The sequence below is a fragment of the Enhydra lutris genome, unplaced genomic scaffold (assembly GCF_002288905.1).
Source record: "Enhydra lutris kenyoni isolate GAN:26980312 unplaced genomic scaffold, ASM228890v2 scaffoldscaffold78, whole genome shotgun sequence".
Lineage (NCBI taxonomy): Eukaryota > Metazoa > Chordata > Mammalia > Carnivora > Mustelidae > Enhydra > Enhydra lutris.
Window position 1 is genome coordinate 1145359 of NW_019154162.1, and position 17910 is coordinate 1163268.

Consider the following 17910-nt stretch of genomic DNA (forward strand, 5'->3'; position numbering starts at 1 on the left):
ATTAAATCTTGACTTGGCAATATTCCAACCTAGTAACATCATCAGACAAGCATTGTTCCATTTTAAAATGGTACATCATTAAAAATGATCCCTAATAAGCATTTTTTTTCATTTTTTAGTAATCGCATGTTAAGTGCCTGTTGTATGCCAAAAAGAAACAAAACAGCAATTTCCAAAGGGACCTGGACCTAACTCCATGCAGCCTGATGATGTATAACACCTCCATCTCTCCCTACAACCCGTTGCTTGGATACACTATCATCTTCTGAGTAATAATTTTAATATACTGAAATATTCCCAATCATAAAAGAAAACTCCAACAGATTTTACTAAACTAAGCTTTGAACAAAACAAACAAACAAACCAAAAGGAAGAAAGAAATTGATAAACACAAGACTCTAAAGTAGTTTTCTCTCAACTACAGAAACCAGAAATCAGTTTATATATCAACTCTGTATGGGTTAAATACACCTTCAGAAGGAATTATTTGGCCCTTGCAGTATTGATCATCAACAGGTTTTATTCTTTTTCCTTCAAATCTTTGAATTTGAAATATATAACTTCTCTTTAAACAAATTAGAAGCTATGGTAATCCAGGGTTCCAACACTCTTCTTCCACCGTAGTCTCCACTTGTCCTCAGAGACTATCAGAAACTGAGAACTAATGTCAGGTCAGTTTTCGCCCTCATGCTGTTGTTTTTCCTTTAATAGTTTTATAATGAAATTTAATTTCTGTATCTGTATCTTAAAAATATTTGGTCTGCAATTTAGCCCAGTTTATTCAACTAGGATAACTGTCTGATTTGAGTTTGTGACCCTGCCTCTGAACATTGTGATTGATCCTTGTCCTACTATGTGAATACTTTTCATGAAAGCGTTTTTATGTCTGTATCTGTTTATATCTATAGATATGGATATCGATATAGATGTATATGTGGATATATATATATATGTGTGTGTGTATAGAGAAAGAGAGAGAGAGAGTATTGTATATATGTACAGATACATATAGATCCATATACAGGATGAGAGAGGGAAAGAGAGGAAGGAGGAGAGAAAGAAAGAAAGGAAGGAAGAAGAGAGGAAATGAGAAAGGGAGGATATATATGTAATATGTGTAAATATGTATTTATTCTTTTTTGAAATTTAATTTAATTTTTTTCAGTGTTCCAAAACTCATTGTTTATGCACCACACCCAGTGCTCCATGTAATATGTGCCCTCCTTAATACCCACCGCCAGGCTCACACAACCCCACCCCCAAAACCCTTAGTTTGTTTCTGAGTCCACAGTCTCTCATGGTTTTTCTCCCCCTCCAGTTTCCCCCATCTCACTTCTCCTCTCCATCTCCCGATGTCCTCCATGTTATCCCTTATGCTCCACAAGTAAACAAAACCATATGATAATTGACTCTCTCTGCTTGACTTATTTTACTCAGCATAATCTCCTTCAGTCCCATCCATGTTGATGCAAAAGTTGGGTATTCATCCTTTCTGATGGAGGAATAATATGCCATCATATATATGGACCATATAGTCTTTATGCATTCATCAGTTGAAGGGTATCTTGGTTCTTTCCACAGTTTGGCAACTGTGGCCATTGCTGCTATGAATATTGGCGTACATATGATCCTTCTTTTCACTACATCGGTATCTTTGGGGTAAATACCCAGTAGTGCATTTATTCTTGAAGACATTTCCATGTAAGCTTCTGACACCCTCTGCAAACTATCTTGTCTTTCAGATGGAACACCATTTACCTGGTGGATTGGGCGGTCCAATGAAAGGCACCCTTACTGGGGAGGTGCCCCGCCTGGGGTTCAACAGTGTGAATGTGGCCTGGATGAGAGTTGCCTGGACATTCAACACTTCTGCAACTGTGATGCTGACAAGGATGAATGGTAATGGGGATTATGATCTTTCTGCAGTTGTAGGGGAAGCACTTTAATTGATGCACAAATTTTCCCCCAAGAGAAAAAGACATGTTGAGAAATTCAATATAAACTAGGTCTCTAACTCCATGCTTCTGTTTGTTTCTGTTTGTTTTTAACTTTTCTGATTGTTTTTAACTTTGAGAATTGCCAGGTGTAGTACTTTTAGGACTATCACTGAGGTTTGTAACATAAAACACATTGTCACATCATCACCTCCTTATAGTCTGAACATTCCATTTTGTACAAAAGAATGAAATGTAACACTAAGCTTTGTGACTTATCCAATGTTTCTATAATGTGTGGACTATATGTTCTGGGAGAGAGTGTGGGAGATAAGGATGTGCAATTATACAGACCATATCTTCATTCTCCCATTTTCCTAATGATGTTTCAGTCACCAGCCTACCTAATCATGGAATAGAAATATAGCAAAGAAAATGTATATTTATTGAGCATCTACTTAATCACAAAAAAACATTTATTAATTCCTTATAATTTTCCCACCTTTGCATCTTAAGATTGAGAAATACAGTTTATAGAGAAGTTAAATAATTTTCCCAAGGTTGTACACATGTATTAAGTGACAGATCCAGAATTTGAACTCAGTTATGGCAGGGACCAGGTCATTCTTGTTCTCCCATATCATGTTGCTTTTGTAAAATGAGGCTTAGTTTTTGGTTCTCAAATCCATAACATCTACTTTGCATTTGTCCTGCAGGTGAACTGTCTGTTTTTTACTGTATTATGAAAATAGGCACAGAACAGTTCCAAACCTGCTTTTGTTTTCACTAAATTTAAGGCATTCTTCAGTTTTTGTTTTGTAATTTTGCTTGCTTCATGAAATTCTGCTCAATTATAATTAAAAATTCCTATGTCAAGTTGCTCTCAACCCACTTGATTTCCTTTTAACTACTTCTTTTTCACTGTTTAAATTGATAACAGCAGGGACTGTTTTGAATGAAGTTTAAGGTAGAGTCAAACTCTCAGTTCAATTGGAAAAGAGCAAACACTTGCCTCCCCTGTGTTCTGCTAAATGGGCCACCTCTTCAGAATGCTGTAGGGCTTCTTGGGCCCTGAGAAAAGATACCTGGATGCTTTCTTCTAACCTGAAAATCTTCATAAGGGTAAAATCAAACAAAGTTGACTAGACTTAGTTTGGACTTCTCCATTCCTCGGACCCCCACTTTACCCTGCAGTGCCTTCTCTCATAACATCATGGAGGAGTGCAATAAAATATAACTCATATTTTGAATGGATACCATGTCTTTTTAAATATTATATTCCTCAAGATCTATTCCTTTTACAGTAGAAACTCAGTGGCAGTTAGCTGAATACATGAATTTAGAAAACTTTTAAGGAGGAAGGGTGATCACAAAATGTCTCCTGCAAACTTGAGAGATGTGTGTGGAGAAGTTAAATGATTTTGTTGCTGGGAAAACATATTCAAAATGATCTGCAACCAGTAGCTTAGATTAACTCATTTTGTGAATTCATTAAATCCCCTTCTCTATGCTTGATATCAGAAATGTATATACGTATAGACCTGAATGGAAACAACTTTATTTCATTATGTATAATCAGGGAAGTTGATATGGGGCAGTAGAATATAAAGGGAAGGGGAAGTGTTTCTCCTAATTATCTTCACTCCCTTTTGGCTGAATTCTTGATTTTTGCTCATTGTTTTATTTCCTGTGGTGTGGCCCTTTCCATACTGAACACTGCCTCAGTGCCTTTCTTTCCTAGGGAACAACCAACCAGGGCTAGCCTTAATTTACTGAGCAAATAGGGGCAGTGAAGGAAAATGACATCACATTACTTAAAAGTGGAAAATAAGCTACCACTCTGATGAGCTTCCACACTGTCTCCTCTGAGACTTCCCACTGGCCATCTCTTTTACTCAGATTCCAGCCTCTTCCTCCATTGAACTACTCACTATCTTACTAAGCTCTGACCCCTTTATATGTTGACTTAACTTCGTCATCTAGGCTGTACTCAGAGGAGTGTTTCAAAATGTCCTTTCTGTCAACTCTGGTGCTATCGTACCTCTATCAACATAGAGGTCATTGTATATTTCATAACCCTTTCTAGTTCCTTTACAGTCAGGGGGAAAACCTCTATTATTTTCTACTTTCTGTGGCAAGTGACCTCTATTAGGGGTAGCAACATTTAATTTTAGATATAAATGTTGTTCAACAATCCACATAACTAGGATCAAGAGAAATGATCTGAACTTCCTTTTGTAAAGATTCCTACTTCACTGTGACTCGAATAACATGTTGAACATCTCAGGGCAAAAGTCAGATGAGGTCAGGAAGTTCCTTGTGTCATTCTTATGAAGGAGCAGAGGCTGAGATTTAACTCTTCTGGATTGCACTCATTTGTATCAGGACAGTCACAGGTTGGTATACATGAATCTGAAAAATACTTTGTTATAGGATCAACTGTACTTACCATTCCATCTGATATTTACTCATGTAACATCTGCTTACTGCATGCATGGTCTTTGCCAGTCAAGCAGTCTTTGGTGCAGAGAAGGTCAAGGGCATTACAATTTCTGCCTTTGAGGAACTCACAGAACAGTGAGAAAGAAAAAATAATTAGTTAGTTAGCAATAAATGTACTGTGTAATGAATTTGGTAATAAAGATGAGTATAGATATGCCCAGAGCTATGGTGGATATGGACTGGGATAAGTGGCAGTTAGGTTTCGAAGGACCAGAAAAAGTTAGCTGAAGTTAGTGTAGTAAAGTTAGGTGGAACCTCCATATGCTCAGACAGGGAAATGTGAAATATAGAAATAGCTACTTCCCCAGAACAATCTGTTGTGATTATTGCCCCGTCGTCATGTGGGGAATTTACAGGAGAGGAAGACAGGAAAGAAGACCAAATCCAGATCAAGAAGCTCCTTGTATGTGAACTAATAGTGAGATCCCTTTGTCTGTGACAAGACTGTGAACACAGAATATCCTTTCCACCAGGACACCTGGCAGAGTCTTGTGGAAATGCATTCATTACCTATCTATTTAAGTCTATTATTTGCTGTAGAAGGGAAAAGTACAGAAGCTTACACAGTCGTGAAATAGTCTTTTTCCTCTTTTATTCTCCCAAGCACACTCTTAGCTTGCACGTGGTCAAGTGGGCATTCCACACATTTCAAGTTTGTGTTTCAGTCGAGCATGCCCTTGCTAATATCTCTGCTATTTCTATGTGCTCCTCAGAAAACTCAAATATATTTACCTTGTACAATTCCCTCAAGTCTCTGCTCTTGATAATTTTTTATTATTATTATGTTATGATAGTCACCATACAGTACATCATTAGTTTCTGATGTAGTGTCCCAAGATTTATTGTTTGTGTATAACACCCAGTGCTCCATACAATACATGCCCTTCTTAATACCCACCACCAGGCTCACTTAATACCCCCCTCCCCTCCAAAACCTTCAGTTTGTTTCTCAGAGTCCACAGTCTCTCATGGTTTTTCTCCCCCTCTGATTTCCCCTCCTTCATTTCCCCCTTCCTTCTCCTAATGTCCCCCATGCAATTCCTTATGTTCTACAAATAAGTGAAACCATATGCTCTTGGTAAAATTGATCAGAAAACTGATTTGGGCTAGTAGAGCATCTAGGAAATAGTAGTTTGATATATTACAACTCCTAGGTAGTATTGTTGCTAAAAAATATCACCTATCATATACCAAAGTGTTCTTGGTATTTTATGTACTACACCTCATAGCATCATCCCACCACCCATCTCTTTTCCCCAGAAAAGGAAACTGAGGATCTGGCATGATAAGTGGCTTAGTTAAGGTCATGTGACTAAGGGGGCAGAGTAGGATTCTGCTGAATCCCAGGATGTTCTTGGTGACTCCATGAAAGGAGCCACCGAGTTGAGATTCTGAGTTATGACAGTGGGTGAGGATGCCAGAGAGACCTCTCCCAGGGCTTCTCCAATCACATCATGGTAGCCTCTGGGTTTCTTTGTGTTGAATCAGGCTGCTCAGGGGAAGCTTAGCCATCCTCTCAGCCTCTGGCAATTGACAATAGTTTATTCTGTTTTAATCAACCTCTGTAACTGAATAAATTTGTGCTATATATTTCAATAAGACCAAGTAAATGAGGAAAATGATTATGGGGTGGGTGAGAGGGAAAGTGAGTCAGCTCAGAAGATGGAGGTGGATGGAGGGGAAAGAAGAACTTGATGAACACAAGAAGTGTGACTTCTTAGAGTAAAGGAAGTGTCAGGTAGGCATTGGAAATCAAGTATACTACTGAGCTGACGTCACCAGAGGGTTCGGATCCAGCCAAAGAACTAAACAGTAAGAAAAAGAAAATAAAATGAGAAAACTTGAAATGAGTAACAGTTTTACAGTCAGTGATTGTTTGCAAAGGAACTTTTCTTCAATCTGATGGTTCAACATAAGAAATCATGCCAGTTGGGTATTTTCTGATCCCATTACTTCAGACCGATAGACTGCGGAGAATAGCAAAGGACACTGGGGATAGCTCCAGGCTAGAGACAGACAGTATAGGATGTGGGGTTCTGTAGGGTGGGAAACTGTCATCTATGTAGACAGATCCAAAGGCTGGTTCTGGCAGCAAGTTGGAGGAGGCTGGGAGATCTTTCAAAGTGTGCCTCTTTCTGGTGGCCTGTGGTCCTAATGAGGACTTCTTTCAGCCAGACAACCAATCAGAACTGAGACAAAGCTCTACTGTTTAACAGGGAAACATCTTTTAAAATTTAGTCATAAGGAAGTGAAGATATTTTTATTAGATTTTCAGTAACTTTGTTCTTTGCCGCTTGTTCCTTAATACACCCTTATATAAAGTAATATGGTACAAGATTGGAAGAGAAAATGATGTAAGCTTTAAATTCTGGTCATCTGGTCATCCAAAAAAGGGAAGCTATTATTCTGTTTCTTAAAAAAATGTAGGCTATTTTTAGGTTTTTTTTTTTTTTTTTTTTTTTTTTGGATATTGAATCCTGAAGCTTTAAACTACTCTTTAGCCATTGATTCTACCTCTCTACCACAGAGAAATTATTTAATAAATGGTGTCACATCCATGAATGAACAATTGAATGACTTCTATTGGACATATTTTTACTTTTCATAGGTCAGGCTATGGTCATTCCAGGATTAACTGATCTTTATTTCATTGTTAGCTCTTATCCATCTTTTATAACCACTCAAGAAACATTTACCCAAAGTTTAGCCTAAACTTCCCACTGCGCATTCATTTTCCTTCTGACTATCAAAGCATAGTTGGAAATGGCCCCTCTGCTCCAAAAGTTATCTTTTTTTTTTTCAAGATTTATTTATTATTTATTTTGAGAGTGAGAGCACAAGCAGGGAGAAGGACAAAGGGAGAGAATCTCAAGCAGACTCCCCACGGAGCAAGAAATCAAGAGTCAGACACTTCACCAACTGAGACACACATATGACCCCTCCCCAAGGCTATCTTTTTATACATTTGCCTTCAGCTTTTCTCTTTGGTAAATACATGTCTTATCCCTGACCTTCATGAAGAGACTTCATGCCATTCACATGAGATTTATTGAGACAGTTGCCCTTAGGAGGAAGATGCTGGATACATCCAAGGGGTTTAGTGTTTGCTCACATAGGCTGTTCTTTGATTTCTTAGATCTTTCTTCAGATTTCGATTCCTGAGGTTCCCAGACTTGCTGCAGTGAAGGTGCTTCATCCTTGTTAGTGTCCTAAAATAGGGCAGGAATCCTCAATCCTGAAACAAAGGAAAGGATCACCTCAGAACATACTAAGGATCTGCATTTTTATTTATTTATTTAGTTAGTTAGTTAGTTAGTTAGTTAGTTAGTTATAACCTCTGCTGGTTGAATTTTATTATTCATGAATCTGCTTATGAGCAGTTCCAAGGCCTATTAAGTTTTAGAAGTGCTTTTGTTCCTAGCAGGCCTTAATTATGAAAGCTTTATCTAGGTTTTAACTCTTCAATGAATTTCCACATGCATCTAGCAATATAATCAGGACCTGAACCTTGTGTTAGAGAGAAGTATGCATGCCACATGGCAGGTCCTTCATGTACTAACTGCTGAGAGAATGAATGAGATAATGAATACATGGTGTTTCCTTTCTCCAGATCCTCTCTCTGTGGCCAAATATCTCCATCACTTGCTAGTTATAGTCTGCTGTTTCATTTGTTACATTTCCACTTAAAGTGTATGTCCTGGGGCAACTTGGTTTTGGCTTGTTTACACTAAGTATCCCATGACTAGATACTGGACTGTTTTTAGACAGAATGTTTTGTGGTGTATCATATTGGAGATAATTGAAGGTATTGCATAACAAGAAAAAAAGAAACAATACAAAAGTGGGGAAAAACTTATATCAGAGATTGATTATTCAAAACCAATATATCACATCACTATTTTATAGAATTCTAGATGGAGTAAAATAGTTGATATTTTACCAAAAACAACATTTAGGATTTTTAAAAATTGTTTGTTTGTTTCAATTCAGTGATGAGACCATCTTAACATCTATTGGGAAAACACTCAACATAAGGAATTTAAGACTTGTGGGTTCTAGAAAACAAAACATAGCTATAAAATGCTCCTTTTACTACTTCTAAGAAACAAAGATGTAGACAGAGACTTTTATCACATTAGTTCTCTGTCAAGCTTTACAAATATACTATGTCTAAATTGTCTGTGGAATCAAATTACTTGGGTAGTTATAAAATTTTGAATATCAGAAATAGAACTTGAAGTCAATATCAAGATTAAGAGTTTTCTAATGATGAACATGTTTTCATTTGTCTGTTAGCTATCTGTATGTCTTCTTTGGAGAAGTGTTTTTTCATGTCTTCTGTCCATTTCTTGACTGGGTTATTTGTTTTTTTGAGTGTTTAGTTTGGTAACTTCTTTATAGATCTTGGATACTAGCCCTTTACCTATAATGTCATTTGCAAATATCATTTCTCATTCTGTGGGTTGCCTCTTAGTTTTGTTGACTGTTTCCTTTGCTGTTCAGAAGCTTTTTATCTTGATGAAGTCCCAAAAGTTCATTTCACTTTTGTTTCCCTTGCCTTTAGAGACTCATATGTGGAACAAAAGGAGCAGTGCAGAGGAACACAGGGGAAGGGTGGGGAAAATGAATGGGAAGGAATCAGAGTGGAAGACAAACCATGAGAGACTCTGGACTCTGGGAAACAAACTGAGGGTTACAGAAAGAAGGAGGCTAAGGGGATGTTGTAACCAGGTAATGAGTATTAAGGAGGGCACATATCATGATGAACACTGAGCATTATACACAACTAATGAATTGTTGAACACTACATCAAAACTAATGATGTACTATATTTAGCTAATTAAACATAATGATAAAAAAAGATTAAGAATTTCCATTTACATAGTATATTTTATATAACATTTTGATTTGTACTATTATTGTGTAACAACATATTATAATTATACTTAAAAATGCAATGAGTCTTTGGCTTCTATTTTAATTTGCCTACTTATCACTAAGTGTATGGCATTACTCACCTAACAGTAGCTCTTACTCAGATCCAAATTACATGGGCTGCTTACTTCTTTTATCTACTCTGCATGTTTGCTCACAGTTTTCAGTTCTGATTCACCCAATTTAGGTTTCTATATTTAACAAAGCATAAGAGGAATATTTCTCTTGCTTTTTTTAACTTTAAGAGTTTATTTTAATAAAATAAATACATTCTATTATATCCTTACTATAAAAATTTAAATATTTCAGAAATATTTAAGTAAAAAAGTAGAATCTCCTTCCTAACCACTGGTTGGAATCTTTACTTGTATCCCATATGTAAAATCTGACACCTAGAGATAATAGATGGGCATGTAGGGCATTTCTACATATAAATGTCTTCCTATGCATATGCCACATTTACTAAATGTGAGATAATATTAAACATAATATCCTGCAACTTACTTTTTTCACAAAAATATGTCTTGGAGAACTTTTATGTGGCCTCATTAAATAAGCATGAAAATAAGTACATACTGTCCATTTTAATGGCTGCAAAGTATCCATAGTATGATTGTATTGCAAATTATTTTACCATTCCTTTATGATAAACATTTTCCTTGTAAATGATTTTTTCACTATTAGAAAAAAAAATGTATCAATGAACATTTTTGAGTCTTGATTTATACCCTTTCCACTTTGGAAATTATTTCTATTGCATAGAACGCCAGCTTAAAATTGTTAAATTATCCATTTTTCTGTTTTTCTAGATGTGGCCAAATTGCTGGAGGGACTTAAGGTATTACATAGACCACAAAGGGTTCAGTTCAGAACTGGATGCTCGGACTCTGTGGGGGAAATGATCCTCTCTGCCTGAGGAGGAATGTGCAGTACTCACTAGGGTTAAAACAGGGCCACACAGGAAGACATCAATTATAACCTCTTTCTTCTCAGAACTTGCTGGAACCCTTAGGCAAGTGCAAACAGCTTGGATGGACCCCAGGTATCATTTCTGCCATTACTGGCATGACTTCTGAGGTCTGGGGGATACTCTTGGCTAACTACAGATAGATCCTAGCATTTCTGCACTTCATTTTCAAAGTGTAGATTCTTCTTCATTAAGGATAAGAAGGAGGAAGAGAAGAGTAAGAGGTGCGGGAAGGAGGAAGAGAGGAAATAGTTCTATCGCCTTTGCAAATCTGCCTCATGGATTTTCAGAGAAAATATCATGAACTAATATGCATAATACACTTAGAATGCTCACAATTGTAGCTACTTCTTCTGGCAACAGTCTTATTTTCTGGATGTAAAATGTAATTTATCTCTAAGTAACATTTTATTATGTAATGAGATGATCAAATCCTGGATGTGTCATTACTAACTATACAGTCTACATCATTTAGCCTCTCTGGGCTTCAAGTTCCTATTTTATTTAAAAAAAAAAAGAAGAAGAAGAAGAAAGAAAATAAGGAAAAAGAATATCTTTGGAGAGTTGGGAAGTACTGGCTGAGTTAGCAGTAATTTGTGTGCTGAGCAGATGTGCCATGAATTTGGTTCTCAAAAATTTGTTAGTCATCATGTTTATTATTTCCCCTATTTTTAAAGAAGCTTAAATAAAAGGTAAGAGACAAAATTGATTTATAGAAGTTAAACAGATCGAAGAAAAAATACATCTATGTCGTAAAATAAATAGAATTAAATAGCAGACAGAACAATCAAAGGTATTATTCAGCTGTCAAACTCTAGGTGAAATGAGGAAAGAAAAAGGAAGGTCCCTCTTCCCAAAACAGAGCGACTCTCTGAAAATTCACTCGTGAAACTCGCCATGTAATGGATGAGTCTGCCCACAATAGAAATAAACCAAGAGAGTGCTTGTAAATGTGTAACTGAAGAGTTTGTGGGCTCCCAGACTCCTGTCAAGGTGACCCACATGTAATCTCAGGGAATGCAGGGCTGGAAAATGATTGCAAATTAGTAAGCTGAAACCTAGTCAATTGAATTGTATCTTGCCTGTGTGAACGGAATGGGGATGGTCAGTCCAAGACCTGTAAAGGCAGTTCAAGGACTCAGGGGCACAGCTGTTATTCAAGCACTACCTGGAGAAGATGTAGACTGACTGTGGGAAGGAGCAGCAACCCTATGCAAGAGAGCCACTCTCTGTAGGAGTGAGACCAGGAGACCAGAGGAGCACCATGTTTACAGCAAAGGCATGCTGTTCAAATCCTGACCCTTCCACTTGTAAATGATGCATGCTGGGAAGGTTAGTCACTTCTATAAAATTCCATTTCCTCTCCTGCATAAGACAGGTGCTGATAACAATATTGTCACAGGGATGTTCTGGGGATTAAATGAGATCATGTGTAAAAAACTATTTTTATGCTCACATGGCCACGGAAAGGCAAGAGGCAGCTCCCACGCTCACATTCAGTGATAGGAGGCATTCAGCTGAGCTGCAGAGCCAGAAGTAGGTTCTAAGAATAGCAGCCCTAAACTCAAGGAATACCTCTAACTCCTGCATCATTTTTCTTTCTCTCTCTCTCTCTCTCTCTCTCTCTTTTTTTTTTAGAAAGAATTGTCTGTAAAAGACAACTGTGGTTTTAATAAGCATTTTACTGTCCAGTCTACTATGTTAAACATGGAATTTGGACGACACCTGGAACAGATAGAGACCTCTTATCATAACAAGGCTTTAAGCAGTAGAGTATGAATCATGATCACATTTAAACAATAGAGTATGAAACTGAGAGTCTAATGGTGGAGAAGCAGACTAGGAAGACATTAGTGAGATTGTCAGGAGAAAGCCAGTGTAGGTAGCCATCTCCAAGGACCAGGCAGCTGGACCTGAACCTCCAAGACCTGGAGCCCCCTCAAAATAGAAGTGAGGCCAGGAGGGTGAGGATAAGGTAGCTGGATGGAATGGCATATAGCAGGTGAGCTTGGTGGAAGTGTTGGATCACAAATGAGGGAGGAGCGAGGAAAAGAGGAAGGGAAGACGTGTGTATATACAGTCTCAGCCCCTGAGAGCAGGGGGCCTCATCCTTCACAGAACTGAGTAACACATGCAAGCAGGGGAGCAGATCCCTGGAGCAGCAACAAGTGGAAGGGGTTGGGGCATTATTCCTTAGAAGTGGCTGTTGACGTCCAAGGGAGGGGGTCAGTCAGTAACGTTATTCATTGTGTGTGTAACAGGGAGGAAGGCAACACTGTGAAAAGATACCACAGAGTGGAATGAGTTAGGTGCTGACCTATTCCACGGAAATTAGCAATTCAGTGAGAGGAGTTGCCTTGGCATGAAAGGAGAGAAGACTGATTGTGGGAACTGAGGAGGCAAGGGAGAGGAGGAGTAGAAGGTAAGAGGGAGAGTGCAGACAGTTCTGATAAGAACTTTTCTGGCCCTATTGGATGCTATTTTCATTCATATCCAGAGCAGGTTAATCAAATCATGCCTCCAAAAATCTTCATCTGTGGTAGCATTTTTTAAATTAACTTTATACTCATAAAATCTTGAGGGTCATGGTAATTTCTTAATAATAAAGTAACATTAGGTGGCCTTTGGCTGTATTCACATACCAAGGCCTGATTTTGTTTTCCTCATACCTATTTGAGAAGAGCACTATGGTTTCAAGTTTCTAGAATATTTACAGAAGAACTATAGTTTCCAAATATTTAAATATTTGCAAAATCGTCATTTTACCCTTCACATTTTTAATGCTGGGAATGGAAAACAAGAATCCAGACATGGTCTGGTCAGTATAGGGCAGAGAGGAATGGATATGCCCTCCTGATGTGCACTTGTCTATGTGACCGCAGTCGATGCTTGCATTTGCTTTTTTTGGCAATTAAGTGACAACCAACCTTTAAGCTAATCCTCTAGGTCCTTTTCATCAGGAAGTCTTAAGAAGGAAGACACAGAGGAAATAATTGCTTTAACCAAGGTTAGGGTAGAATTACTGGCAAGCATCGATACCGTACCTCAGACTTGCAGACTTGCTTATGGACACCTTGCAGCCACAGAAAGTGGAGGACATCATGTCACTCACTCAAGGGAAGGCTGTGCAGAAAGTCCTGAGACTCACCCATTCAGATTCACATAGGGGCTTCAAAGGGTGCTAGAATCTTCAGTTTTTGCATAATTTGCTAGGTATTCCTACCTTATGCATAATGTATTTTTGTTTTGTTTTGTTTCATTTTATTTTGTTTTTTTTTTTTTTTTACTTTCAAGTGACTAAAAGAAAGAAACATAGAATAAAGGAAAAAAAAATCTCTCTTAATAGGCTCAGTGACCCAAACGTTTCTGCTAAAAGAAGCTTACAGAGCCGCAGTTAACCAAATTTGATTGATTCATGAAAACAAAAATGTTAGCATATGACTTTTCACCACATTTTACCCAAATGATTCACTAAAGAAATCAGCGGCCCCTGTTTTGTCCTGAAATCCTGAACCTGGTAAAATCCCAAGAGGCACATAAAGGAAGAGGAGACCACATTGCTTCTGATGGGTTTTTCCATTAGCTCATGTGGGTTTCCTGAGGACCACACATATCTGTGACTTGTACCCTTAGAGCCTCCATAAGCTGGAGTCTCTGACTGGCATCCGTGACTGGCCTCTGCTCATTCCTGCCAACAGTGAGACTCTCTTTCTAACTTTTCCTCTAAAAATTATTTGTATTTCACATTTTTATTTCAAACTTAACAGGGAGTGTCATAACTATTGAATACGTATTTTGTGTTAGTGTGTTAATAGTTTTATATGCATTATCTCCTTTGATTTATACAAAATCAAATTGATATTATTAACCCCATTTTAGAGATAGGGAAACTGAAGCCTAGAATAACCTCACTAACATTTTATAAACTAGTATATTGAGTTACATGGATTCAACCCATAATAGTCTGGTCCAAAAGGCAATGCTTTTTCACTACAACATAACCCTTTCTGCATTTATCAACTATGTGAGTACCCTGTACTCTTAGGGAGAATTTTGTGTATTATTCCAAAGGAAGACAAAGTTTATAAAGTGTTTGCCCTTAAGAAGGCAAGTTCAAACAAACAAGAAAGGAAAACAAGTTAATGTGCACAAAAAAATGTACAGCTGTAGACTCCCTGCTTATTAGTAGGTACTACCCTAATTTGTATCACTGTGTATTATCTTGTACACTAAAATCCACCACCACCAACCACAGCTCTCGGATATTCTACTCATTGAATCTTTGAAATGTTTGAATCATACCTGTCACAAACTGAATTAAATCCAATTTTATTCTCACTGTGACCTTAAGAGAATGACTAAATGCCTAGGTTGTCCATAAGCAGAACACAGTCCCCACATTCTTTTGGGCATTGCAGTATTGGCTCCCATCATACTCTTTTTTGTTTCTTCAGAATTTTAAATCCATTGTCAAAATTTAAAATTTGAGTTTTACATTAATATGCCAGTGTGACCCACTTGTTTGATGTTCATTAAAAGCATAATTACTTGTTATTAACGGATATCAGTTTCCTTTAGTCCAAACGAGTTTTTCTACCAGTTTTCTAACCTCTCTCTCTCTTTCTCTTCTTATCTCTCTCTCTCTGACAATGAAGTTATATGTCAGGTTTCATTTATTATCCAAACCAAAGCTGGCTTCACTTGTTTTTGTTACTCCTCTGGCCCCTGTAGGAATTTGACTTTGTATCTATTAAAAAAAAAGAAAAAAGTATTTTTGGTATTGTACCTTGCATTAACTAAATATGAAATTTTTTTCTCTGTTCCTTGGAAGAAATTTTTATTCTTAGAATGCTATTTATATATTCCAGCTCATTGACACAGGACATCAAATTGATGCAGACAGGGTACCAGAGTGGGGAAGGGAGACAGTAGTTAGCATTGATGGACAGACTTCAGAATCAACCATTTTCACCTTGAAAATAAAAATGGAGAGAAACAAAATCCTAGAGCAATATACTTTCTTAGAATTACATATAGGTTTGTCTTTATTCAACTTTGACTACTTAGAATTTGCTTTGAATTCTGTGCTTGAAAAGATATTGAAATATGAAGACTCAAATTTTACCTTTTGTCTTTGTAACATTCATAGATGTTCTTTCAAAGAGAAACAGCAGCCTTATTCCTAATCCTTTGAATTGCCTCTAAATACAGGTATTCAGATAATAAAAAATGGATTGTGCATTTATTTACCTTTTTGGTTACTTGATCTGAAGGGTATGTGTGCAGGTAATTATTTCATTTATTTACAACCAAAATGAATTGATATTTTTTCTCCAAATTTCATGAGTTGGATGCCAAACATGAACATTTAATTTTCTACAGTGTTCTATGTAGTATGAGAACTCCCATATAGAATTATAGCTGGCTAAATAAAGAGATGGATTGACTTGCCTAAGGCTACAGAGGTTTCAGGGACAAAGATAAGAACTGAAAGGAGTGTTGCCACTACCATTTTTGAGCATTTATCATAGATTAGGCACCATGCTAAGTGATTATATGAACTCATTTAATTCTCTCAATAACTCTGTGGTATAGACTTTATCTCCATTTTAAAATTGAGGATGCTGGGGAAATCTCAGAAACAAAATTATATGCCCAAACTTACACAGCTAGGAACTGGGACTTGGGATTCCAGAACAAATCTGTGTGCTTCTGAAGCTATGCCCTTAGCACATCACATCACACTACTCCTGCCATGCGTCCTCAGTTCAGAATATTCAGGGATATTATTTTATCTCTAAACCAGAGCTGTAAATGATATGTAAATGATAATGAAATGTGACATTGATTTTGAGTGTGTGTTCAGTGTTTTGCTGATTTCTTTGTGACTACAGAGAGAAAGGCAATATGAATCTGCTCCTTTGTGTTCTTGTTATCAAATTGCTACATCATATACTTTGCCCTGAATATTGGTGTGTGGTGCTCTGTCCCCCAATTCCCATGCACTGGCAAAAGGTTCCATCCTGTCCTTAACTAAGGCTGTAGTGGGTGAGGACTCTAGCCCACTCTGCAATTTTCAGACTACCTCATATGACTCAGTTCAGCTTGTCATTTAAAGTTGGTAGCACACTGGATGGATGGAGCATGGAAATGAAAATGTTCCATCATCTTTTATAGCAGGCCACCTGATGTTTGGATGAGTTAAATGGAGCAAGATAACAATGGAAAATTCACCTGGCACACTTAAAAAAGGCTTTGGAAGAATTTTGGTTACTATTTCATGACTTGCTGTAATATAATACTTTTTGTATTCCCACCACCCACACCTCCCCCCGCCTTCAATCGGAAATGTCAGTGTTTTATTAGTCACGAGTTTCAGATTATCATGTGGGAATGAAATGTTAGCACATAATATACAGGCATCTTCAAAGCATATAAACATGTATTTTTGTTAAATGTAGACATGACTATTTATGGCAAGATTGTTATATTTAGACACAAGGTAGATCATATGTGATCAAGGCCCTGCCTTTTGTGTCCTGTGAACTTAGATAGGTTGTCTGATATATATCTTAGACTCAGTTTCCTCATCTGTGAATGAAAATAGTGGTACCCACTTCACAAGTGTGTTGTGTGGGGAAAATGTACTTATCCCCTAATATATTTCTGGCTCAGAATAGTTATTTATTCAATGCAGGTTTCTTCTCTGCAGTTTTCTTCTCCCAGGTATTATGGTATGCTCTTACCATGAATCCAAAAACACAGCTTTAAAAAAGGGAAAAACAATACTGTCACCCTATTTATTTATAAGTTTTTTTTCCCCCAAAGGGTAACTAGTTATCTGCTTGCATAATTAACAAAGACAAAGATGTTAACTCCCAAGGTCTTTAAAACATAGAGCAAAATGAAAAGCAGCAAAACAGGTTAACTCTGAAGACTTGTTTTTACCTGGAGTTAAAAGGTGATAAGAAGCATCCCAAGCTGATTAAAACCTATAGGCAGGGGCACCTGGGTGGCTCAGTGGGTTGAGCCTCTGCCTTTGGCTCAGGTCATGGTCCCGGCGTTCTGGGATCGAGCCCCGCATTGGGCTCTCTGCTCAGGGAGCCTGCTTCCCTTCCTCTCTCTCTGCCTGCCTCTCTGCCTACTTGTGATCTCTCTCTGTCAAATAAATTAATGAGGATCTTTAAAAAAAAAAAAAAAAAAACCTATAGGCAGGTGGCTGGAGCAAGTCCTGGGAGTGATTTCAAGTGGGATTTGTGGTGCCCATTTCAAGTTAGTTACTGAGATAGCCAATCTCTGTGGAAAGAGAGTTGATGTTTAATGTTACATCCACAAGGCATTGGGCAGGTGGGGTGCTGTCAGCTACAACAAGAAACAGCAAGCTCTGTAAATTACCTGTGTTTCTAGAAAGACTTAGAGAAAATGTAACTTCCCTGGTTTTTGGAAGCTGGCCAAAGGTTTTGGAATTGGCCTTCCAGTCTTTTGTATATGCTTATGAGACGAAAAGCCTTCTGGTTCCCCCTCCCGGGCCTCACCCTGTTACTGCAACCACCCAGATCACCTTTGAAAAAA

General features: G+C 37.6%; 1 protein-coding gene across 3 annotated transcripts in view; it reads left to right on the top strand.

Annotated features, from left to right (window-relative positions):
* The window catches only part of LOC111160860 (contactin associated protein like 5), an 823942-nt gene that overhangs the window by 673660 nt on the left and 132372 nt on the right, over positions 1-17910 (top strand). For all 3 annotated transcript variants that reach the window (XM_022524243.1, XM_022524244.1, XM_022524245.1), the window contains one exon: positions 1743-1899. In XM_022524243.1, coding sequence (XP_022379951.1) covers positions 1743-1899 — 157 coding nt within the window. The remainder of the gene's footprint in view (positions 1-1742; positions 1900-17910) is intronic.